Here is a 25,016-nt window from a genome sequence, read left to right as displayed (position 1 = left end):
TCTTAAGGTTTCTTCATTTTTTTTAATTATTTTATCAGATTTTTCTTCAAATATATTAGTGCCAAGTGATTTATCTTCAAGTTCAGAAATTCTGGCTTCTACTTGCTCAATTCTGCTCCTCTGACTTTCTATTGAGTTATCTAATTCTGTACTTTTATTGTTAATCTGAATTTCTGATTGCTGTCTGTCCATGGATTTTTCCAGCTTATTAAACTTTTCATTATGTTCCTGAATAATCATTCTAAGTTCTTCAGTTGCTTTATCTGTGTGTTCCTTGGCTTGTTCTGCGTATTGCCTCATTTCCTTCCTGATGTCTTGAAGGGTTCTGTATATTAAACTTTTGTATTCTGCATCTGGTAATTCCAGGAATGCAGTTTCACCTAGAAGATCCCTGGATTCTTTGTTTTGAGAGCCTGTTGAGGTGATCATGGCCTGTTTCTTTATGTGACTTGATATTGCCTGTTGTCTCCGAGCCATCTCTAAGTTATTGTATTAGTTTATGCATGCTTACTGTGTCGTAGCTGCTTGCTTTGTTTTGTTTTGGTATACCCCTATAGGTTGCTTGAGTGAGCTAGCTTGATTATTTTCACCTTTGGAGCTCTGGTGTCCTGTCCCCAGCTGGCTAGAGCTGTTATCAGGTATATCAGTCCAGGAGTTCATTCAGTTTCCTTGTATGAATTCAGCTCAGGTTTCCAGGTAGCTGATATCAAGTGTGTGGTACAGGCTCTGTCCTACAGTCCTAGAGGGGCAGGGGTGATTGGCGTATATACCTGTATCTGATTGCAGCAGGGGGCCACACCCTGAACAAGGCGGGAGGCTGAGAACTGACCCCAAGTGTCTTTGAGGAAAATGCATCTCTGTTCCCCAGACCGTGCTAGTGGGTGGGCTCTGCAGAGAGACCATGGGCACCCAAAGATTTTTTTGTAAGTACTGGGAGGTACCAGTTATCCCTTGGCCCCTGTCGCGGGTGGCTGGGTGACCCATGTTGAGCCACCAGTCCTTAGGTCCCTGTTGTGGGTAATTAAAAAAACAAAAAATTTTTTTTTCTTTTTTTTTTAAGTGAGGACCTTGTTTAATATGCAATGTCAAACGTCAAACACCCACCTCTCCGCCACACCGCTGAAATGGTTAGAGTTTGCCAACAAGGGCCTATTCTCCCGAAATAGGCCGACACAGGTCCATGCAGAAGGGAAAGGTGCTGAAGGTCCACGGATGGTTTATGCCTGGACAGGAGCCGCTTCTGTCCTGACCCCAGTTAGTGGAGCTAGCAAATTATCTTTTCCCCCCAGTTGGAATTTTTTTCCTTCCCCAAGGCCAGGAGGACGGCTCCAGGTTCTCACCAGGGTCTATCTCAGGCTTAGTGATTCAGCCGCTGAAGCTGGTTTGGGGGTGAGGGGGGTGCAGTAAAATATACGCAAGTACTTAGCTTTTGCTAAGAGCACCCTTCTGCCCAGGTTCTGGAGGTGTGAGTGAGTTGTGTGGCTGGCTGCTTCTCCCTGAGGAAACTGCGGCGGAATGCTAGGGCCAGCTCACTGCCACTGCCACCGCCACCACTCTGGGAATGGTGCCCGAGGGCTCCCCGTGATTCAGGTCCGGCAACTCCTCTCCGCTTCTGAACGGTCTCTTCCTTCTCCTGGCCCTCATGTCGTTATCTAAGCTTGCCTTTGATGCTCAGAGCTCCCAGCTTGTCACAAATATACTCGTTTCACGTGTTTTTTCGGGTCTTTATTGTAAAGAGGGCTCGACGGAAGCGTCTGTCTATTCTGCCGTCTTGGCTCCCTCTCCCCCAGTAGTATTTTGAGTGCCTTCCAACTTCAGGGGCTCATCTTCCGGCACTATATCAGACAGTGTTCCACTGCTATTCATAAGGTTTTCACTGGCTAATTCTTTTCAAAAGTAGACTGCCGGGTCCTTGTTCCTAGTCTGTCTTAGTCTGGAAGCTCAGCTGAAACCTGTCTGCCATGGGTTACCCTACTGGTATTTGAGTACTGGTGGCATAGCTTCCAGCATCACAGCAACACACAAGCCCCCACAGTATGACAAACTGACATTCACGTTTATCTTTTGGTGAGGTCTTTTAATGAGCATGTGTATTTAGTTTTTAGGAGGTTTCAGTTATCTAGTTTATCTTTTGTTGGTCGTGCATTCGTCGTTGTGTTTGATAGTGTATTTATGCCAAAAATTATGACCCCTAGCTTTGTCCCTATGTTATCTTCCAGGAACTTTGTAGTTTTAGCTTTAACATTCAGGTCTTTTGGCCCATTTGAGTTAGTTTTTGTGTACGGTGTGAAGTATGAGTCCTGTTTCATTTTTATGCAAATGGATATGCAGTTTTGCCAGCATCATTTTTTAAAGAGACCAGTGAATGGGCTTTGATCCTTTGTCAAAGATCAGCTGTTCATGGATGGATGAATTTACTTCTAGGTTTGAAATCCCATTCCAAGCTTTTTGAAAGAAAAGCTTCTATCCATCTAAAAGGGACAAGGTGATTGGATTTTGATTGTTGCTGCCTGCTCTATACCAAAACCAAAAAAACAAACCCGGTGCCGTCGAGTTGATTCTGACTCATAGTGACCGTTTAGGACAGAGTGGAACTGCCCCATACGGTTTCCAAGGAGTGGCTGGTGGATTTGAACTGCTGACCTTTTGATTATTAGCTGATCTTCTAACCACTGTGCTACCAGGCCTGCCCTGGGTAGAATGGAGGGCTCTGCGGAACTGGCCGGTTAGGCTGGACTTCTCCTATTGGCTCAGTGTTTGTGACCCGTCCCCGTCAGAAGTTCCGGCCAGCCTTGCGGTGGCTGTCTCCATGGTGATTGGGAAAGAAGCCTTAGGCCCTGCACTCAGCCTTCACCTGGCCTACCTGGCCTCCTTACCCTCATCTAGACCGCTGTGTGGATGAAAGAAAGGATGTCGGCCAGTGACCACGTGTCCTGATTTCCTTGGTAGGATTAGGCTCCTTGCCTGGGCAGAAGACAGCCAAGGTCAGCCTGAGCCTAGACACCTAGTGACCTGTGACACTGCAGCCAGTGATAGATGTTGATTTCCACGCTCAGGTATCCGCAGGTGGCGGATTCAGAGTGGTCGGAGGAGAAGTGTAACTAGAGATCACACACTCACGAGGGCACGGGCCAAAGGTCAGGGAAAATAGCTGAGGTCGTGGAGCTCTAGCGGAGCCAGTCTAGGGCCCAGGCCTACCTCCTGTACGTGGCAGAGAGGTGCCACCATCCGCAGAGTATGCCGCCTTCCGCAGACTCTGGACTGCTGGGGCCCTGGATGCCCGGATTTCGGCCTCGTCTTTGGAGAAGTGACGCGCATGCAGTGTGCCACCGGGGGCTGTGGCCCAGCAGAAGCAAAATCTTGGCAATGGGGGCTTCAGTTGACTTTGACTGGGCTCTCCTTTGGCTGAGTGCCATCCTGTGTTTCCTAGCAGGAGAAGGCATTCGTGGAGAGAGGCGGATTCCATGTGTGCAGGCAAAGTGTGTGCTGAGATGATGAGTCGCTGGAGACCAGGGTGGACTCTTCAGACCTATTACTAATTATGCTTTATTGTTTAATGAACACATGGAAGAGGGGTTAGGAAATGCAAGTGGCCACTCCCAGGGCACTACTTTTCACCCCTTCTCCCTTGGGTCAGTTCCACAAGTAGTCTTCAAGGGAATGGAATGTCACGTTCTTTCTTCTCTCTGGTCAGGGACTTTTTTGACCCTATGTTCTCTGTGATAATGCCAGGGATGGAGTCAAAGAGTGTAAATGGAATCTCTACCTTTGCATGCCCAAGAGTTCCTTCCTTACAGTATCAGTTAAGCCCCTCTATTTGCCACCTGCAGGGCTGGGTATGGGGGATATATCTGTGAGCTAAACAGGCATTCTTCCTGGGTGGGGGAGATAGACATTAATCACACACACACACACACAATAATTTTTAGATGTGAATTGTGATGACTGCTTTGGGAGCTTATAGCAATACAGTATTACCTAGTCTTCATTAGAATTCTTTTGGCTGAGGATATCATACTTGAGATGTAAAGGATGAATAGAAGATAGCAAGGTGGGTGGGGTGGGGAAACATACTGGGGGAAAAAAAAACAAACTCATTGCTGTCGAGTCAATTCCTACTCACAGCGACCCTATAGGATGGAGTAGAGCCACCCCATAGGGTTTCCAAGGAGCAGCTGGTGGATTCGAACTGCAGGCTTTTGGTTAGCAACTGAACTCTTAACCACTGTGCTACCAGGGCTTCATACCAGGGAAAGGCATAGGCATAAGCAAAGTTCTGAGAGCAGAGAGCAAACAGTTAACATGCTCAGCTGCTAATCTGAAAGTTGAAAGTTCAAGTCCACCCAAAGATGACTCCAAAGAAAGGCCTGGCAATCTACCTCTGAAAAATCAACCATTGAAAACCCATATGGAGCACAACTCTTCTCGGGCACACCTAGGGTCACCATGAATTGAAGTCAACCCAGTGGCAGCTGGCAACTGGTAAAGACAAGAATAGTAAAATGTGTGACAAGTGAACTAGAATTGGAGTCAGGAATTCAGGAATTCCACCATTAGCAAGTGGCAGAGCCTGCAGCTACATCCAGATTTCCTGAATTCTTGGCTCCAATTCTAGTTCACTTGATCACACACTTTACTGCTTTCAACCTTCTGGTTAGCAGCCGAGCATGTTAGCAGTTTACACCACCCAGGGACTCCACTCTTGGCTTGTTGTTTTTAGGTGCTATTGAGTAGATTTTTGACTCATATCGACCTCATGTGACAGAGTAGAGCTACCCCACAGAGATTTCTAGGCTGTAATCTTTAGAGGAACAGGTCTCCAGCTCTTTCTCCTGAGGAATCATTGGATGAGTTTGAACCGCCAACCTTTCAGTTAGCAACCAAGTGTTTAACCATTGCACCACCAGGGTTTTTCATTTATTTGTTCAGCCCTTATCAATTGAGCATTTCCTATATAGCCAGGAGCTGTACAGTAATTCAAAAAATATGGTTCCTACTCTCAGGGAACATATAGTCTAGAAAGGGGGCACATTAAATAAAAACATAAATGAACAATCAGGAATTGTGATTAATGCAATGAAAAAATATAACACGTCCATAAGCAAGTAAAACAAGAAGGGCATAATTGAGATTTGCGGAACAAAAGGCATCCTGAGTGAGGTTAAGACCTGAAAGATGGGTAGGAGGTAGCTAGATGAAAAATAGGTAAGAGTAGCATCAAAAATGGAGGGAACAGTATGTGCAAAGGCCTTGAGACTGAAGGTCGCATGGTGCATGCAAGAGACAGAGGTGAGGGAAGGCAGAAGGAGGGCCTTGCAGAGTTCATTGGGCCATGTTAAGAATTTTTATCTTTGTCTTAAGTGTGGTGGGAAGTTATGCTAATGCAGGCAGGATGGCTGGAGCCCCCAATACTCTTGCTCTTAGTGTCCAATTTTAAAGAAAAATCAGACATGGGTCAGATAAGGAGTCTAGGAATGGTTATAGGGCAGCCTCAGAGGAGATGACAATGGAGACCAGACTACAAGCCTTCAAGATACAGTACTTTTTAGATTTCTGATCCAAGACCTTAGAAACAAAAGCAAAGGAAAATGGATCTTGTGAAGGGAAGATCAAAACTTTGAACTAATATGGTGCTTCCTTAGAAAGCTAGAAGTAGAAATACCACATGATATAGCAATCCCACTCCTAGGAATATATCCTAGAGAAATAAGAGTCGTCACAGGAATAGACATATGCACGCCTATGTTCATTGCAACATTGTTCACAATAGTAAAAAGATGGAAACAACCTAGATGCCCATCAACAGATGAATGGATAAACAAACTGTGGTGCATACACACAATGGAATATTACACAACGATAAAGAACAATGATGAATCTGTGAAGTATCTCACAACATGGATGAATCTGAAGGGCATTATGCTGAGTGATATAAGTGAATCACAAAAGGACAAATATTGTACGAGACCACGAGTGTAAAAACTCATGAAAAGGTTTACACACAAAAAGAAACAATCTTTGATGGTTATGAGGGAGGAGAGGAGTAAGGATGGAAAATGTCTTAATAGATAAGTAGAAACTTTGGTGAAAGGTAAGACAGTGCACAATATTGGGGAAGCCAGCACAACCTGTACAAGGCAAGGTCATAGTAGCTCCATAGACACAACCAAACTCCTTGAGGGACCGAACTGCTGGGCTGAGGGCTGTGGGGACCATGGTCTCTGGCAACATCTGCTCAATTGGCATAACATAGTTTATAATGAATATGTTCTACATTCTACTTTGATGAGTAGCATCTGGGGCCTTAAAAGCCTGTGAGCAGCCATCTAGCATACTCCACTGGTCTCACCCCTTTGGAAGCAAGTAACAACAAAGAAAACTAAAGACACAAGGGAAAGATTAGTCCAAAGGACTAATGGACCACATCTACCACGGCCTCCACCAGGCTGAGTCCAGTAAAACTAGTTGCTGCCCAGCTACCACCACTGACTACTCTGATAGGGATCACAATAGAGGGTCCTGGACAGAGCTGGAGAAAAATGTAGAACTAAATTCTAGCTCCAAAAGAAAGACCAGACCTGCTGGCCTGACAGAGACTGAAGAAGCCTGAGAGTATGGCCCTCGACACCCTTTCAGCTCAGTAATGAGATCACTCCTGAGGCCCACCCTTCGGCCAAAGATTTAACAGGCCCCTGGAGCAAAACAAGACTAAAGGAGTGCCCCAGCCCTGGGGCAGGGACTGGAAGTCAGGAGGGAACAGGAAAGCTGGTGATAGGGAACCCAGGGTTGAGAAGGGAGAGTGTTGACATGATTGAACAATGTGTGCAGTAGCTGTTTGATGAGAAGCTAGTTTGTTCTGTAAACCTTCATCATCTAAAAAAAAAAAAAAAAAGTAGAGTAAAAAAGAAAAGAAAAAAACTTTGAAGCACTCAGCCTCTTCTCCTTGGCCAGATTCAATTCCCTTCATTCTGTCTCTCCTGGCAGGATAGGTGGTATCTCCCTGCCCAGTTACACAGCCTTCACTATTGCATTTAGGGACATAGGCTAAGTGACTATTTGTCTACACCTTCCTTACCAGTCTCATTACAATCATTTGCTCCTTTTGGGCTTAACCTATCATACAACTGAGTACCTAAAAGTGGTGTTCAGAGCACACAGTCACCTCAAGATAGGCAATTCGACTAGCCTAGGTTCTGTCTGTTGATGCTATTTGCCCGTCAGCCAGAGGTATGATTCAGCACATAGGCTAGTGCATGCCACAGCATGCCTGTCAGGGCACACTTGAGGGGGCCTTCTTCCATCCATGATCACCCCTCTGGTTGCCACGGAAGAGCACAGAAGGAAAGACATATAGAGGGTCAAACATGATCTGGTACAAGGTGACCACCATCTCTCTGTCAATTTGTTGTACTGTGGTGGCTTGCATGTTGCCACTTGGAAGCTATGCCACTGGTATTTCAAATACCAGCAGGGTCACCCATGGTGGAGAGTTAGTGGACCTTCCAGATTAAGAAAAACTAGGAAGAAAGGCAAGATGATCTACTTCCAGAAAAATAAGCCAATAGAAACCTATGGATCACAACAGAATGCTATCCAATATAGTGCTAAAAAATGAGCCACCTAGCTGGAAGCCACTCAGAATGCACAGTGGCTGCCACAATGGACTTGAGCATACCAACAATTGTGAAGATGGTGCAGAATAGGGCAATATTTTGTTCTGTTATATGTGGGGTCACCATAAGTTGGAATTAACTTGATGGCAACTAACAACAGTACAAGGTGAAAGGAAGGAAGTAAAGGGCAGGAAGTGTGCTATAATTGGTCAGCAGTAAGATGTAAAAGAAATAGTCCAAAAAGGAACAGAGGAAGATCAACAAAAATAATAGCCAGAACTAATAAGAGGAAAGAAAAAGCTGGGATAATTAAGAAAATCAAAATCCATCAAAGTAGAAAGCCATTGTCTATGGCTTTGAAAGCTGGGATAAGAACACACTTTGTTTTTGTGAGAGTCTGACTTTGTCTTCTTGTCAATGACACTCTTGATCCCAATTTCAGTATTCACTTTAGAAGTCCAACTTAAAATGCATTGACTATGCTCAAGAAATGCAAAGGGCATCTCTCTTTTTTAACCATTAATTTTAAATCAGTATTTTCATTTGAGTCTTGTCTTTTTTATGTTCATTAGAATGATAAAGATGACTTTAAATGTTGGTGAGTTTAGATAGCTTCCCACTTATATAAATGGGATATTCTAAATGATATCGTTAGAAACTGAATACTTTAAGCTTAAACATTATTATTTTAAACCCACTGGTTGACTTGCAGAAAAATATAGAACATCATGGTGTATTACCTCTTACATTCCCCAGTGAGGAATAGCCTGTATGTTCACATTATAATAAAGAATCTGACATTGCCTCCTACAAATGGGCTGTTAGGTTCAGTCTTAATGAACATGGTCCAGATTCAAAGGGAGGCAATGGAAGGTGGCAGAAGTATGTCTCTCCAAGCCAGCTGTGGGGAAAACACTTTGCCATTGTATATTAAATCACTGCAAAGCAAAGACCTAATGGTTTTTGGGCTCTCAAACCAGCAGGAATGGCAAATAACCTTTTAGATAATAAAACAGAATAAATAGTGCTAGTACTGGCTATATAAAAGACCAAAGCTCCTCCTTGGCAGTTGGACAAGGGCAAATATTGAAATCAAAACTGAGAGGCCAGTGGGGCTGGTGGTGGAGGGAAGTCCTATATATCACTGTGTATATAACAAAAACCAAACCAGTTGCCTTTGAGTTGATTATGACTCATGGCGACTCCATGGATGTATAGGCCACATTTAAAGTGTCCAGCAAGATTAGAAGTGACTTGCCTGGAAGAAGGGGCTATTGAGATTGCCTGCGCCTCATTAGTATGGCACGAAGAGTGGCACACTGAGTTTCCCAAGAATGCAGTCAATTGGAATAACACTTCTCTGGTTATGCTATGTGGGAATAGACAGAGCATTGGGCCTCTGGTCAAAAGAGCAAACTACTGAGGTGGAGGTGATTTCCAGCACGACATAATCACTTTTCTCATACTCCAGAAACCAATTTACATTCACCTGGAGCTTGTCTTAATGGCTATCCAAATAAATAATGCAATTGTGTGCAGACGTATCATGTCTGCCGGGAGATATTAAATGAGAAAAACAAAACACAGTAAAACTGGGTCTTGTCCAATAATCATCTAGTTGCCTCCGTTATTTATAATGCTATGACCAGATTGCCTGTCCCACAGAACATGCCCCACATTTTTTGGTGCCTGTGTGCGTGTGTGTGTGCGTGTGTGTGTGTTTTGTATGTATTTATCCGTACACATCTCTCTATCCCTCTTTCTATCACCTACTCAAAACTGTTGTTGTTGTTGTCAGGTGTCATCAAGTACATTCTGACTCATAGTTACCCTGTGTACAACAGGACAAAACACTGCCTAATCCTGAACCATCCTCACAATCGTTATCATGTTTGAGCCCATTGTTGCAGCCACTGTGTTAGTTGCCTCCTTGAGGGTCTTCCTCTTTTTTACTGACTCTCTACCTTACCAAGCATGATGTCCTTCTCCAGGGACTGGTGTACCCTGATAACAAGTCCGAAGTACATGAAATAGTATGCTTAAATAGAATAGCATGAAAATTACGTGCAGAATACAGGACCATCTACTATAATAATGACACTTTTATTTCCTCGCACCTACCATAAGCCATGAAATATGATAACTATTTTCTCACATGACTTCCTTTACTCTTCAGAACAGTGAGAAGGTCTCCATGGTGGTGCTGATAGTAGAATGAGGTAGGATTTAGTATTGGATACTCTGGTAACAAATTGCCTGGATTGGATCTTTGTCCTATCACTTGCCAAAAACCAAACCATTGCTATCGAGTAAATTCTGACTCATAGCAACGCTACAGGACAGAGTAGAAATTCCTCATAGGGTTTCCAAGCAGTGGCCGGTAGATTCAAACTACCAGCCTTCTGGTTAGCGGCCAAATTCTTAATGACTGTACCACCAGGGCTCCATCACTTGCCAGAGAGGTGAAATAACTTGCCCAGGGTCATCAGCCAACAACCCATGGACAAGATTTGAAATAAGTTAACAACAAAGACCTTGTTCTTTTCCTTAAACCACCTTTCTAGGAAGTGTAGGGTCATCCCACCTTGAAAAACATATATATGTATGTATATATATATTTCCCCCCATCACTATACCAAATCCTTCATCCTTCTAGTATCACGTATTATTACAGACCTAACAAAAGGTCTCAGTATGTTGATCCTCTGGGTGGCTGAAGAAGTTACAGTTGAAATTTTTCTGTCCCTTTCCCAACCATGTCATTATTTATTTCAGAAAAATATGGTCACTGTCATCATGAAGCAACAGGTGCAAATGGTGAGGATAGAAAATACTGATTTTAACTGCCAGGAACTTTTTATTTCATTTTAGCTGTATGAGTGTTTCAAATATTCATCAGATAAAAACCTAAATTTCCTCTTTACTGTGGCTGTATCAGCTACATTTTTTCATTTGTGTTAAACAGACTTTTGAAATGTCATGAAAAGGATGAAAGTTCACACCATCCCACCTAAAGATTTCATTAAAACCTTCATTTCCCAATTCTTAACTGTCACCTGAGAATTTAAAAAATTGGTTAGTTCTCATAAAATAGTCAATGACAGATGAAATAGGGATATGAGTATATTTTCAGACAAACTAGAAACGAACTTAAAATAATTTTTCCCTAAAAGAGTCTTTTATTCAAATGGTTTACCTAAGAAAGATAATCATTTAAAAATTTATTAAGACTATATGGAAAACAAAAATATAGAAAACAAGTTATTTTCTGTTATAGCGAATAAACAAATCAATGATAGCAACACCTTTTATTGAATGGTTACCACATGCTGAGCAACGTTCTGTATATTTTACAGTTGTCAATTCATTTGACCCCCAAGAACACTCTTATAGTACGGGTGCAATTATTATCTCTATTCTAAGAATAAGGAAACTGGGACATGCAAGTAATTCAAAAGGAAAATACTAATAATGGACTATAAATAGTAGCTTTCCTTGAAATGCCATATGCCAAGGATATTTGCCATACCTGATGCTTTGGGAGTGGTGGTGATTTCGTGGTAGAATCCTTGCCTTCCATGTGGGAGACCTGGGTTTGATTCTGGCCGATGTACCTTATGCACAACTACAACTGTCTCTCAGTTGAGCCTTGAGCGTTGCTATGATGCTGAACAGCTTTCAGCAGAACTTCCAGTCTAAGATGAACTAGGAAGAAAGGCCTGGTGATCTATTTCCAAAAATCCACCAATGAAAACCATGTGGATCGCAGTAGCCTGATTTGCAACTGATCATGGGAATGGCGCAGGACCGGGCAGTGTTTTATTTTGTTGTGTATGGGGTCGCCCTGAGTCAAAGGCAAATGCCATGACCCAAAACCCAAAAAACCTACAGCTAATAAAAACAAGTACAAAGTTTTTTGTTCAAGTGCAGAATTTAATGAGTGTTTGCTTTGTGGTGGACATCATGTTTAGTCAATTTTGCTATAAAATGACATATGTGTTCTTAAAAATCACTATGCTATGCAAAATGGTACAATAAAAACCACAGAGCTAGCTTATGGGGAAAATGGGGTTAGTGATACAACACTGAAAAATTCCATCATGTTAGGGGAAAAAAAAAAAAAAAACACATAAAAAAGGGAGGGGGGATAGAAGCCTAATAAAAAATTGTAGCATGAGTTTGCACATATTAAATGGTTATGAAATGCATACCAATGAGTAGCTGTCAGATGTTTGAGATGTGGGTATGTGTTTTGTGTATTCCCACACAGCTTGTTTCAGCGGGGCCAGTTTACAGTACTCACCTAGTGTTTCCAGAAGAAAAAAATCACGCGTTAGCAAACAAGAAATCCACATTATACTCAAGTGGCTCCCTACTTTATCACTCTTGTTGGGATGGAGTTGCATTTTCAATACAAGTGTTATAACCACAAAAACAAACCAAACCCAGTGCCGTCGAGTCGATTCCGACTCATAGCGACCCTGTAGGACAAAGTAGAACTGCCCCACAGAGTTTCCGAGGAGCGCCTGGCGGCAGAATTGACTATATTGTCCTAAGGACACAAGGTTTATGGAGTTGTAACTTGTGAAAGGGTCAAATAAATATCCTGATTGGGAGGTTAAAAAAGAAAAACAGTTGCCATGGAGTTGACCCCAATTCATGCAGCCACATGTGGGTCAGAGTGAAATTATGCTCTGCAGTTTACAAATGATTTTTCAGAAGTAGTTTATCAGGCCTTTCTTCTGAGGGACCTCTGGGTGGACTTGAACTTCCAGTCTCTCGGCTAGCAACCAAGCGCGTTAACTGTTTGCACCACTCAGGGACTCCAGCTGGGCGATGGAAAATGCTTTATGTGGAAGGCATCATTGCAATTGAACATTCAAATATAAGCACGGTTCTGCATGCAGAGCAGATGAGTGAAGGACGTTCCAACAGTGAGAACAGTAGGGGCCAATGTATAATGTTAAAAACAAAGCTGTGGTGAGCAATTAATGCATTATGCATTTTGTAAGTTTACTTCCTTTATCCCCTCCCTTCTGCCACTAGAATGCATCTCTTTCATGTCAGAGAACATGCCTGTCATAATCACCATTGTGTGCCTGGTGCCTGGGCCAATGCAGGCCCAGGTAGCTCAGTAAAAATGGTGTGCTAACATGTGGATGAGTGAACAAGAAGTCGAAAAGTAAGAATCAGTGTATCTCACATGGAGCCATTCTGGAAAATACAACTTGGTGAATTTGTAGCACATGGTCACAAGTTAATCTATATCAATGGTTTTACATCCCCTATCTCCCCACAAAATAAAAGCCCAGAACTCTTTTTCTACTTGAATTTTCATATAAATAAAAGTAATAATTTAGTATAAACATGCTGTCAGTTTATTTTTATAGCATGTATTTATTATTAAAGATATTAGTAGTAATGACACTAGATGAACTCAAAAATCTAAAAGTGGGTTTTTTGTAATAGTTCTGTATGCATCCCTGTGCTCAGTGAATTTTTCTTTACTTTCTTTCTTTTTCTTTTTATTTCTCTGAGTGGTATTGTCTTAGTTTTCTAGTGCTGCTATAGCAGAAATACCATAAGTGGATGGCTTTAACAGTGAGAAATTTCTTCTCTCACAGTCTAGGAGGCTGCAAGTGTGAGTTCAGGGTGCCAGCTCCAGGGGAAGGCTTTCTCTGTCTCTTGGTTCTGGGGGGAGATCCTTGTCATCAATCTTCCCCCAGTCAGCACAGGACCCCCAGGTCCAAAGGACATACTGTCCTCCTGGTTCTTCATTCTTGGTGGCATCAGGCCCCTTACCTCTCTGTTTGATTCTCTCTTTTGTATCTCAAAAGAGATTGACTCAAGATACAACCTAACCCTATAGATTTCAGTCTTGCCTTATTAACATAACTGCCTCATTAACATCATAGAGGTAGGATTTACAACACATAGGGAAATCACATCAGATCACGAAATTGTGCACAATCACAAGATATTGGGAATCATGTCCTAGCCAAGTTGAAGGCATTTTTGGGGGACACAATTCAATCCATAACAGGTGTTGAGGATGTTATGATTTTCAAAGCCTAAAACCTGTCACTATTGTAACTATTAAGAGCTTGCCTTGCAATCTTTCAGAACAACCTTCAGTTAAACTGATTCTGAAATTTAAAAAGGATTGGCAAATTTCAGTCAAAGCTGCTTATGAGCACTAACAATTTGTCTAATTTCTTAGCTCTGAGTAATCTAAGTCAGGCAAGGAGAACGCAACGAACACTAACGGCTACACCAAGGTATGTTGAAACAAGGCATCTCTCATTGTTGGGTGAAAAGTGGACACCTACCATGAGAGGCCACTGTTCTTTTCACCCTCAATGTAGCACTTCGTGCTCATTGAGTTCTTCTTTTGTGACTTTTAGATGAGAACATCTGTTGAGCAGATTCTGCTGAGAGCCCAGCCTGGCACTGAACTAAGCAAATACCCGTGTGTTCTATTAATATACTTGCCGGTATTTGGGAATTTCTGGGTGGTGCATAAGGTTAACGTGCTTGACTGCTAACAGAAAGGTTGGAGAATTGAGTTTACACAGAGGCACCTCAGAAGAAAGGCCTGGCAATCTACTTCCAAAAAATAAGCCATTGAAAACCCTATGGAGCACAATTTTACTCTGACACATATGGGGTCACCATGAGTCTGAGTCACTTGAGGGAAACTGGTTCTTCTTTAGTCATGAATAGATTTTTTTTAAGATATTAAAACTAGTTAATCAACAACACGTGTGAGAAGTTTAAACATATGAAAGTTATGACAGAGAATGTCTTAACCTGAGATCTACCCCCCAACAACCTAACCTGGCAGGATATAAACATTGGCAGCTAACATTTCATGACCATGTATTTCCCAGGCACTCTGCTAAGCACTCTTCATACATTTATTAAACAGATCTTCACAACCACCATATGAGATAGGCACCGTTATTATCTCCATTTTGTAGTCGAGGAAACCAGAGACAGAGGGAATAGTAATTGCCAAGGATTCCATGAATCAGACTTTGAGAAATTATTTTTCTGCAATATTGTGCAAAACTCTTCTCTGACTTGACTGAATTCCTTGCCTAAATCCTCTGGAGTTAAAAAATCTGAATTATTCATGGTGCATGTTAGAGAAACCATATTCAACCCTGGAGCAAAAACTGGATTCTAGAAGTTCATTTAGGTTGATGATAAAATTAAGGCTTAATTATCAAAACACATGGAAATTCCAAGATAATCTGGTCTTTCCTACAAGCCTCAGCCATCACGAGTGGCCAAAGTGAGGGAAGCATTTTTCTCCATTTGGGACAGACAGCCAGAATGGGATTAGGCTCAACTGAAAGCCAGCCCTGAAGGAGAGGCTTGACCTCAGCAAACTGTCTTCACAGGAACTACTGAGCTTTGAGGGCGAGGACTAATAATAATCACCAGATCCTTTACATTTCTAAAGAATTTTTAAGGAGGATAAAGTAAAATGATATGAAATACCTAAGATCAGACAAGGTAATGTAGTATACAGTAAACAAAAAAAAAAAAACTCTAACCCACCGCCTTCAAGTCGATTCTGACTCATAGCTCCCCCATGTATAGAGTAAGCATCAGGTAAAATAGGAACATCAAGGTGACTGAAAATAAATACGCTGCAGTGAGTTGTAATAAGCTAGAGTGAGGCAGTGGTGATTCAGTGGTAGAATACCCACCTTCTCTATTTTCTATGCAGGAGACCCGAGTTTGATTCCCAGCCAATGCACCTCATGCATGGCCACCACCCGCCTATCAGTGGAGGTTTGTGTGTTACTATTATGCTGAAAAGGGTTCAGCGGGGTTTTCAGACTAAGATGGGCTAGGACGAAAGCCCTGGTTATCTACTTCTGAAAAGCAGCCATTGAAGACCCTATAGATCATAAAGGACCAAGCTGCAACTAATCACGGGCAGGGTGCAGGAATGGTTGCATGTGGCACTGTCATGAGTGAAGGGCTGACTCGTGGCGGCTCAGAACAACAAAAATTGGCTTAAAGAGTGTGCTAAAGGGGACACAGGGATGAAAAAATTAGAGCCTTAAGGTGAACCTCCCATCGAGGACTAAAGAAACAGCAGCTTAGTTTCTCTCCTAGGACTTTGCGGGGTATGATCCTATGGACCAGTATCCCGGAGATCCCTGTAAACTGAAGTCTTCATATCTTTACACCTATATACTCATTTAAAAAATATTTACCTAGTACTTACTACATGCCAGTGTTAGCACTTTCCCAATATTAGCATATTTAACCACCAGTAAGACATGAAGTAGGTATTATTAGCATCCTCATTTTACAGATGAAGAAACTGAGGCATAGAGAAGAGAAAGACCTTGCCCAAGACCACAAACCTAGTAAATAGGAATTGAATTCAGAGAGAGTAGTCCCAGGCTCCTCATTCTCAACCACTTTACTATGTAAGGAGGGTTCTGGGGGTAGAAATTTGGTCAATGACATTCATCTTGGATTTTCACATACTTCTGAATTGTCACCAGAGACTGCAAAAATTTTCCAAACAAAATATCAAAGTCTTGATGGGCTCTAGTTTGAAAACAAGGAAATTAAACCCTCCATAAAATAATCATCCTGAACAGTCTTTGATTAAAAAAAAAGTCTGTATATATACACATACCTATTACATACATACACATATGTGCATATTACATATGTATTATTTGTAGTTGTATGTAAGTAATAAACAAAACAAAGCAAAAACTTTATGATTTCTTCAGATGCAAAATTTGCTGGTTTCAGCAGAGAAACAGAAACAAAACCTAATATCACATGGATCAGCATATAACCCCCTTCCTCTCTTGAACTGGCTTGACCATGGTTTGCAAAGCTGTCATTAATAGGGTGATAGCAGTGACATGAGGAAAGGAAGGACCGTTGTCTAGAGTCCAGAAAGCCCTGTGACCGTGGTAAGCCTTTCTCAAAGAGTGTAACCTAACAGGGCGGGATAGATATGAAAGTCCAAATGTATTCTAATACGAAAAGAGGAGCTTTTAAAATATGGTCTAATTCACAATCAAGAGGGATCATTAATTCAATATTGTTTTGTCTTTCTGTTTTGCATTCATTATGTGTTATAGAGACTGAAGCTGGCAGCTCCTTTTGACTATTCACAGACGTACAAATTCAAATTAATGTTTGTAGGAAAATTGTATTGCTTCCAGACCAGACAGAAAAGTCTAGTTTGATTTTTTTACTGGGGCCTTATTTTGAAGAATTAAGATCAGAATTGGCCAGGAAGCAAATATGTAAAAATTATTTTATGTTTAGAGAAAGAGTTATAGGTAGGATGAAGGTGTCCATTATACAAAACCAGTGAGCCTATCCATCATATATGCCTCAAGTGTCCATTTGCCCAGCACTGCAGACACAGAGACGAGGTTCCTGCCTTCATGGAACTCATGGCCTAGTCTAGGAGATGGGCTGTCTAATGATCAGAGTAATAAAAATATAATTACAAACTAAGATCCATGCCAAAGGACAGTTCTTTGAGCATGTATGAGTAAAAAGCTGGCCTAGACTTGAGAAAGAGGCTTTGCATGAAGGCAGCTGGCATGGATTCTCTAAAGCAAGGGAGGAACATCATATATAAGAAAAAAAAAAACAAAACTGCGTGTATAAAGGTCTGTGGTAGAAGGGAGTGCAGCTTATTCAAGGTCTGATGGAGTGGATAGAGCCCTGGGGAGAAAGAGGATGAAATTGGTGGAAAATGAGCAGGGGGAAGTCCATGGAGGCATTCTTGTGGAATATCAGGGAACTAGGCTTTCCACTGACATAAAAGGCCATGATATCTAGTGTTTAGAGATCATTCAAAACACGAACATGCCTGAGCATATGGGGGGCTCTGGATCATAAGGCACTTCCCAAACACAACTCAACCAAGGCAAGTTGTCTTTAATTTTTCCTTTGTTGATCTTACAACTCCCCACATCATTCAACCATCTCCTTTTCAAATATACCACCACAGCAATGATTTAACACATTGGAGGACAAGTAAGTGGTTGCCCTTCTGATTTCTCCAGGAAGCAAAAGAAGACAAGGACAGCTATGGGTCACCATCTAAACTAATAAACAAGGCAGTGTCAGAACAAGGTTTTGCATCCTACGAGCAGTTTGTCAATGAAGAAAGAATGATCAAGCCAGTGTCCTTGGATCTTGGGTCCCTTGTCATTGGTGTTTTGTAAAAAATAATTAAGCAAGAAGGGGTTAATTTTGAGAGAAATTCAACTCACTATTTTGTAGATTATGGTGAGGGTGCACTCTCATTAAAAATGATACAAAAAGAGACATATATTGATATAAAGCCTTCTCTGTGTAGCAAGAGATCATAATATATTAACCCTTCTGAGTGTATGTGGGGGATAAAAAATAACCACCCCTTACTTGAGAATATAGATTCTATAATCTTCTTGCCTCATATTCAGCTGCAAGTCTGATTAAAGGCACTTCATGGAAGCCTATTCTGAACTTTCATGTAGGAAGCTTCTCCAGGGCAAACAAGTGCATGGGTTCATCCAGTGCCATTCAGTCAGTTAATCTACACATAAATATTCCAATAAACGTACAGTCATTCTGTCTTCCTTTTTATCAGAAGTCCCTGGAGACTGCTGTTTTCCCTCCCAAGCCATGTAATCATTCTTGACATCACTTTAAGTGTTCAGACTCCCTCTGCGGTCATTTGATTTGTAATAGTGTCTTGTGTGTTGTGTCTCCTAGCTCTACATACAAACTACCACACTTACAATCTCCATGAACCTAAGTGCGTCAGTGGCGCTGGGGATGCTATACATGCCGAAAGTGTACATCATCATTTTCCACCCCGAGCTCAATGTCCAGAAACGGAAGCGAAGCTTCAAGGCGGTAGTCACAGCAGCCACCATGTCATCGCGGCTGTCACACAAACCCAGTGACAGACCCAATGGTGAGGCAAAGACAGAACTCTGTGAAAACGTAGACCCAAACAGTAAGTAACTCTCCTTTCCTTTTATTTTACTCACCCTAGAAAAGGTGGTGTGTGTTTGCCTTTCTTTGCAGAAATAGCGTGGCCATTCTTATCTTATGGTTGGGTTGCCTTGGTAAATACTAACTTCTGGTCTTCTGACTTTGACTCATTCATGCCACTGTTTTCTTTTTTCTCGCTGCTGGAAAAAAACCTTAAGGGGCTCTGCTTTGGAAGTGTAAAAGCTCCCCTTTCCTTTGATACCAAATTCTCCCGTTGACATAAATATACTTGTCGGGTTGTAAGCCACCTTTCTTGCTCCATTCCTTTAGAGAAACTAGAACTTTCACACATAATTGAAGTATAGCAATAGGAATGAGATTGGAATATTTGAGAACTTCTTTCCACTGTCAAGTGAATGTGAAGAAAATTATTATTCTTTACTAAGCAGGGATGCTAAGGGAAAATGCATACACACACACAGACACACACAAAATATTGAATAAGACTGGCAAACTTTCATCTAAGTATACAGGGCCAGGTACTACCATGCTAATGGCATCACCATGTGGGAGCTACATCTACCACACTACTGCAGAGGGGCTTCACCAGGAAAGACTGAACTTTATGGATGGGATAAAGGATGAAATGTCAGATTTGAGATTCTACATGGAATATCTGCAACACCCTGGGTAGTCTTTAGTGACCCTTGCAAATGACCCAAAATAAGATGGACTTACAGGCATCACTTTGTAAAATAACAAGACCAGTTCAGACATTAAGTGCATAGAATTCCCAACCGCTGATTTTATTAAAAATGTAGTGGTAAAAGTGAATTTCAGGCTAAAAATACAGCTTCCAGGATTTGTTTCCCAAGAATATTTAGACCAGTTCTATATAAAATGAAACAGATTCAACTGCTCAGGACATTTTCTGTTTTAAAGGTAGAGGGGTTTTCAGATGGTTCATTAAGTCATTTAAGACATATTATTTTTCAGTTGTGAACTGATTTTGTTGTAGCCAAAGACTTAATGCCAAGAGGAAAGGAGCCTTTATTTTAAATACACTGAGATAATTCTTTTTGCCCTAAAAATAAGTGAGGAATCTCTTAAAATGAAGAAGCTTGGTCCTGACAAATACTGTGCAGAGATCCATAAACATGGCCCATCTCCATTTCTAAATAGTTGGTTGATTGAAAATTGTGAAACACTTTGAAAATACGGAGACATAACAAAGGTTAATTAACAACACTGTGGGTTTCACTTTGACTTTTCAGTAGCAGATATTTTGGGGCCAGGCCAGAGGAAGGAGAAGGAACACAGGGAGAGAAAGGAGAATCGGAATGGGTGTAGAGGCTCTGTTCTTATGGCTCCAAAGCACCTGGTCAATGGAGAGGAAAGGAAGTTAATGGAGAACTATTGTGATATTTGTTGTGATACAGGAAGAGCTTTTGGGTTGAGATGGACTTGGACTCAAACCCAAGCCACTACCTTACTGGCTGTGTGACTTTGGGAGAGTTACTGAACTTTTCTAAAGCTCAGCATCTTCTTATATAAATAGAAGTAATATTGTCTGTGTTATAACTATCATGTGGCTAGTAAATAATGTATTAATGAGACATTAGATATTAATTTGCTTCCATTACGAAAAAGGCCACAAAACATTTTTAAAAGTACATTTCAGTGTACTTGGTTGTGTAGATATGACAGTCCAGTTAAAAAGATACACTGAACACCGTGCAGCAAATGAACCTGATTCCCAAAAGGAAATATTTTCATGAACATATTTGTGCATCATATATATACATACACACACACATAAATATACCTATATTGATATTCATATCTTTTATAGCTTTTTATTCTGTGACCCTTTTCCAGACTTGCATTCTACAAAATCCTTACCCTGGTGACATTCCAATAACAGCTTTGCATTTATATCTGTCTACACACAAATACAAGCTTATACAAAATAATCTAGATACTGCCTGGGATCAATAAACAGAAATTATGGTCAAAAGTCTGTGTGTATTGAAAACCAAATGGCTGACTTAGAAGTATTGAATTTGGGCAATTAATTCAATATTATGCTATTTAAAATATTAGCTTTCAAACAACATTTCGACCATTGCTAACTTTTAACAATTAGGCCTAATCCTTGTTGAAGCTGTTTGGGGTAAGACAGTGGTTGTTGAAATACTAATACAAGCATCAACTACCTTTTGAAACAGCTACTATGCCGAATGTTTTGAACAGAAGCTCTTCTGTAGTCTTCATAAGAATTTGGTAGACTGGGTATTATTATTCTCATTTTACTGAAGACACTGAGGCTTAGCAAGATTAAGTGACATAAATAAAGTCACACATCTACAGAAGCAGCAGAGGTTAGGCTAAAACCCATGCTTGTTCCTTTTTGCTACTGTGTTTCTTAGGATGTGTGTGACATGTCATAATTTCAATGCAGAAGTCAATTTTTGACCCCTTTGGTAATACAGCTTGTATATACAGAATATAATGATGTTTGGTGGCAGATTCCTCAAATAAATGTGCTGTGAAATGTATTTTGCTTGCTGTGTTGTCTACAAAGAAAGGAGGAATCTGAGATCAAAGAAGGCTGCCCAGGTAGAGGCCATATCTTACAATTTAAATATTCAAATATTTAATTATCTGTGTTAATCACAGCAATGATTCTACTTGGAATTCATTTGGTACCTTTCCCTTAAACAAGTATTACTGATTTTGTTTTCACTGTTGTTATGGTGTCTACACAAAGCCAAGACAAATAGTTCAGAAAGAAATGAAATTAAATAGGAACTTTGTCTTGCAAGTAATCTAAAAGATATATGTGTATTTTACCGTTTTGGTATTGTGTAGACACTCCCTAAAACATCATAAAGACTTGGACTAGTTACTTGCTGAACCACAGGAGGAGATTCATGTACCTCCAAACATTGGGGTTTCTGATGACCCAGATCTCAAAGGACTTGAAGAGGAGTCAAAAGACCTTAACCTCATGAAAGCTGTCCAATAGAACCTTCTGCAATGATGGAAATGTCCCATATCACAGATATAGCTATTGAGCACTTGAAATAAGGCTATTCAACAGAAAAAATTTTTTTTTTTAATTTTACTTTGTTTTAAATAATTTCAATTTTAATAGCCAACTGTGGCTTGTGGCTACTATGTTGAACAGCATACTTCTAGAAATCGGTGTATCTTAACAGGAAAAGATTTCATTCTAAGATCATTCATCTGAGCCCACATTGGAACTAGCTCCCCAAATTTTTGCATTGATGCTGATCCGGGACAAAGTCTACTTAAAGGTATATACAATATTTGACCTGAGACAAAAATCCATATAATCGTCATTTAAAATGACCCAAAAATGAATCACTAATATGGAAAGAATAATATCATAGATAGCCATTATACTTGGAAAACCAGTCCCTAGCAATGCAAAAACTTATGTATATATGGGGAAAGAGAAGTAGTGAGAAACTCTGATTAATGAAAACAGACAACAAGACTATTCTGATGACAGGAAACATTATTATTACATTCTATTTAATACCAAGAGTAGTTCAAATAATCTCCAACTTCTGACCTTGGGTAACAGAGACGAAGGAATTACTTGGTGGATTTAAGTTTTCTGGTCAAAAATAAACAAACACACAGACCATGCACTTGAAAAAATGCCATGTCTTTCCAATGGAGAAATTCTGCACACTGTTTTTTGAAAGACAGTATCTGAGAGGAAGTGGAGGTTGTAGTGTACACTGCAAATTAACAGGAATATTCCCTTATCCATTGTTATCCTCCAGCCCTTAGTCTCAATGTATTTCAGCTTTCAATGTCTTCATTATTACAATGCTGGTCCATCATTGCAGTTTGCCATCTGATGCATGTGTGCTTTTACTCATCCAACCCCACAGTGCAGCTACATGTCCACATACCAATGAATTTGCTTGTTGACTTCATAAGGGCAAAAATTAAAACTGCTCTAGCACTGTCTGATTTTCCCTAACAAGTTGAATTTTCCTTATAGGTTGTTTCACTAGTTAAATTCCAGTTATTTGAAAGACAAACTCCCTTCTGTATTGAACAACAAAAAAAGAAAACCTCAAAATTTTAATTTATCCGTGTACTACTGACTTATTAGATATTCAGGGTTGGACCAATGCTTGCTGGTCTCTGCACTCAGATTGAAATACAGCAAGCCCAGAGTGAATAGGAGTGTAGCTCTGCATTCAATTTTTTATTTATACAACTGAAAGTTCTGTTGCTGGACATCAGAAGGGCCTCACCTAACCTGGATAGCTTTAGGTCTGGTCAAGATGATGCCTTCTCAGCCTCCCTTTCTAAGAAGAACCCATTGCCATTGAGTTGGAACGGACCCCCCAAACTCTGGTTCTTCTACCTGCGTCCTGAATTTGGCACATTTCCTTGCACTTTCCACTGCTGACTTGGCATATGTATGTTCATGGCAAACTTGTAGATGCCAGATAAACAGGAGGACTTGGTTGTGCTTGGGCCTTGGCTTACTGATGGCCACCATGGTTGTTTTACAGTTGGATGGATGATGTTAACTAAGAGGCAGCATGGCTTCATTGGGATGGGTGAATAAGGACTGCTACCTTCCTTACCTGGACTGATTGGAACCAGAAAATACTCTGTGAATTATCCTCTGGTCGGATGCTCTCCTTTATAGAGGATCACAGTGCATAATGCTGAGTAGCCTTAAGCTACCTTTGTCATAAGTTTACATCCATTTTCTAAGCCAATGGCCCACAGGCAGTGCAGACAGACACTACAACTAGCTAGGCCAGTTATAGATTGTTTATGTAGGCAGGGCAGCGGTAACTGGAGGTGGCAGGCAGGTGGGCAGCCTGGACCACACCCCCTTCCTTGGATGTAGGGATGTGGGGCTGATAATCTGAACCTGTCTGAGATAAGGCCTGGACAAATACTACATAAAAGACTGGTTTAAGCCAATGAACGCATTGTATGGCAAAGAATCTCATGTTAGGGTAGTGATGATTTGCACCTATGATGTAAATTCTAAAAGAAGGCATTTTAAATTTAAGTTTTATCCTGATGTGTTTTTACTACCATTTTACATTTTTTTAGGAAAATAATAAATAAAAACTTGTGCTGTTCTCAAAGAAAGCAATTATTACATAAACTAGTAGAGCTATCCATATGAGGAGGTATTTGATTAAAAAAAAAAGAATAACAACAGAAAAAAAACAAACAAAACACAGGCTACTAGAAAATGGATGTGAGCACCTGACTGTACACAAGTAATGATGCCTAGAAAATTCTGGAACACAATCCTATGCTGTGTTAATTTGTTTTGTTTTGCTTCTTCATTTGTTTGGATCCCTAACATGCTCAACATTCTGTTACTTGTTTCATCCTTCTGGACTAACCACACAGGCTGGTCAGCATAACTGGGCTAGGCTGAGAAAAAAGGGATTGCAACAGGAAGAAAAGAATGTCTTGACCAGATAGATACATTATTTTTGACCTGGTTCCCTCAGCTGGTCCAACACAAGCAAGTAAACCCAACTGTTTTAACCAGAGAGGCACCAGTACTCCCATGTTCAGAGGTACCTGAGTTGTGGTGAACTGGTATACCAAAGAGTGGGAATAATGTCTATGGTCTCTATTGCAGCCTCCTCTCCTAAAGGAGGAAAAAAAATAAAAGGAATATTGTATGCACATTTATTTTATACATACCTATATATTTACTTTTCCTGTAGACTGTATACCACCTGTAAGAAAGAGTGTACAAAAGTCTGTTACTTGGTACACTATCCCACCAACAGTATAGCTTTTGCCTGCTTTCTAAAAGGTAAGAAAACAATCTAATTTTTACCTACTTGTGTGTTCTTGAGAATGAGAAATGTTTCCATGAAAACTATGCATGATGACCTGTAAATTTATCTATATGAAGGAACTCGTTTTCAAAGATGATGCGTTTGATGAGTTTAGCGCCAGCAGCTGCTGTTGGCCACGTGCCTGGTATATTTTCTGGAGAACATGTGCGTGGGTGTGTGCACGTTTGTCTTTCCCCAGCAAGATAAGTAGCCAATAATGGAGACTTGGTACCAGTCACTCTGATACATGCTCTTCTACCAGTGGTGAGAAGTTATTTTTAAATGTATGTTTTCACACTCTGGGTTTGAGAGACAATGTGGAAAACCTGTAGGGAGAGAAGGGAGATGTTTGACAAGCCTAGTAAAAATGTGCGTTCTGCTTTATTTTTATAAAATGTATTCAAAGAAACATATACATTCACAGAAAGGTATTCATTCAAAGAAACCATCAATGGCCTTACCATCCTAAACACAAAATTGTCTTGGCTTCTACTTTGCAGCAGAGAAACAGAAAAAAAGTTTGGTGGCTGGGTTTATA

At 40.8% G+C, this 25,016-nt stretch overlaps 1 protein-coding gene across 1 annotated transcript in view; it reads left to right on the top strand.

Moving 5' to 3' along the window:
• Nucleotides 1-24,432, top strand: part of GRM7 (glutamate metabotropic receptor 7) — a 1,058,468-nt gene extending 1,034,036 nt beyond the window's left edge. Inside the window, exons 9-10 of the mRNA XM_003409776.4 lie at nucleotides 18,378-18,624; nucleotides 24,362-24,432. Of these exons, the coding sequence (XP_003409824.1) occupies nucleotides 18,378-18,624; nucleotides 24,362-24,432 (318 nt within the window). The remainder of the gene's footprint in view (nucleotides 1-18,377; nucleotides 18,625-24,361) is intronic.
• Nucleotides 24,433-25,016: the final 584 nt, after the last annotated feature.

Source organism: Loxodonta africana, chromosome 22 (genome assembly GCF_030014295.1).
Source record: "Loxodonta africana isolate mLoxAfr1 chromosome 22, mLoxAfr1.hap2, whole genome shotgun sequence".
NCBI classification, from domain to species: domain Eukaryota; kingdom Metazoa; phylum Chordata; class Mammalia; order Proboscidea; family Elephantidae; genus Loxodonta; species Loxodonta africana.
Note: the sequence above shows the minus strand (reverse complement) of the source record. Positions and strands in the feature narration are given on the sequence as shown.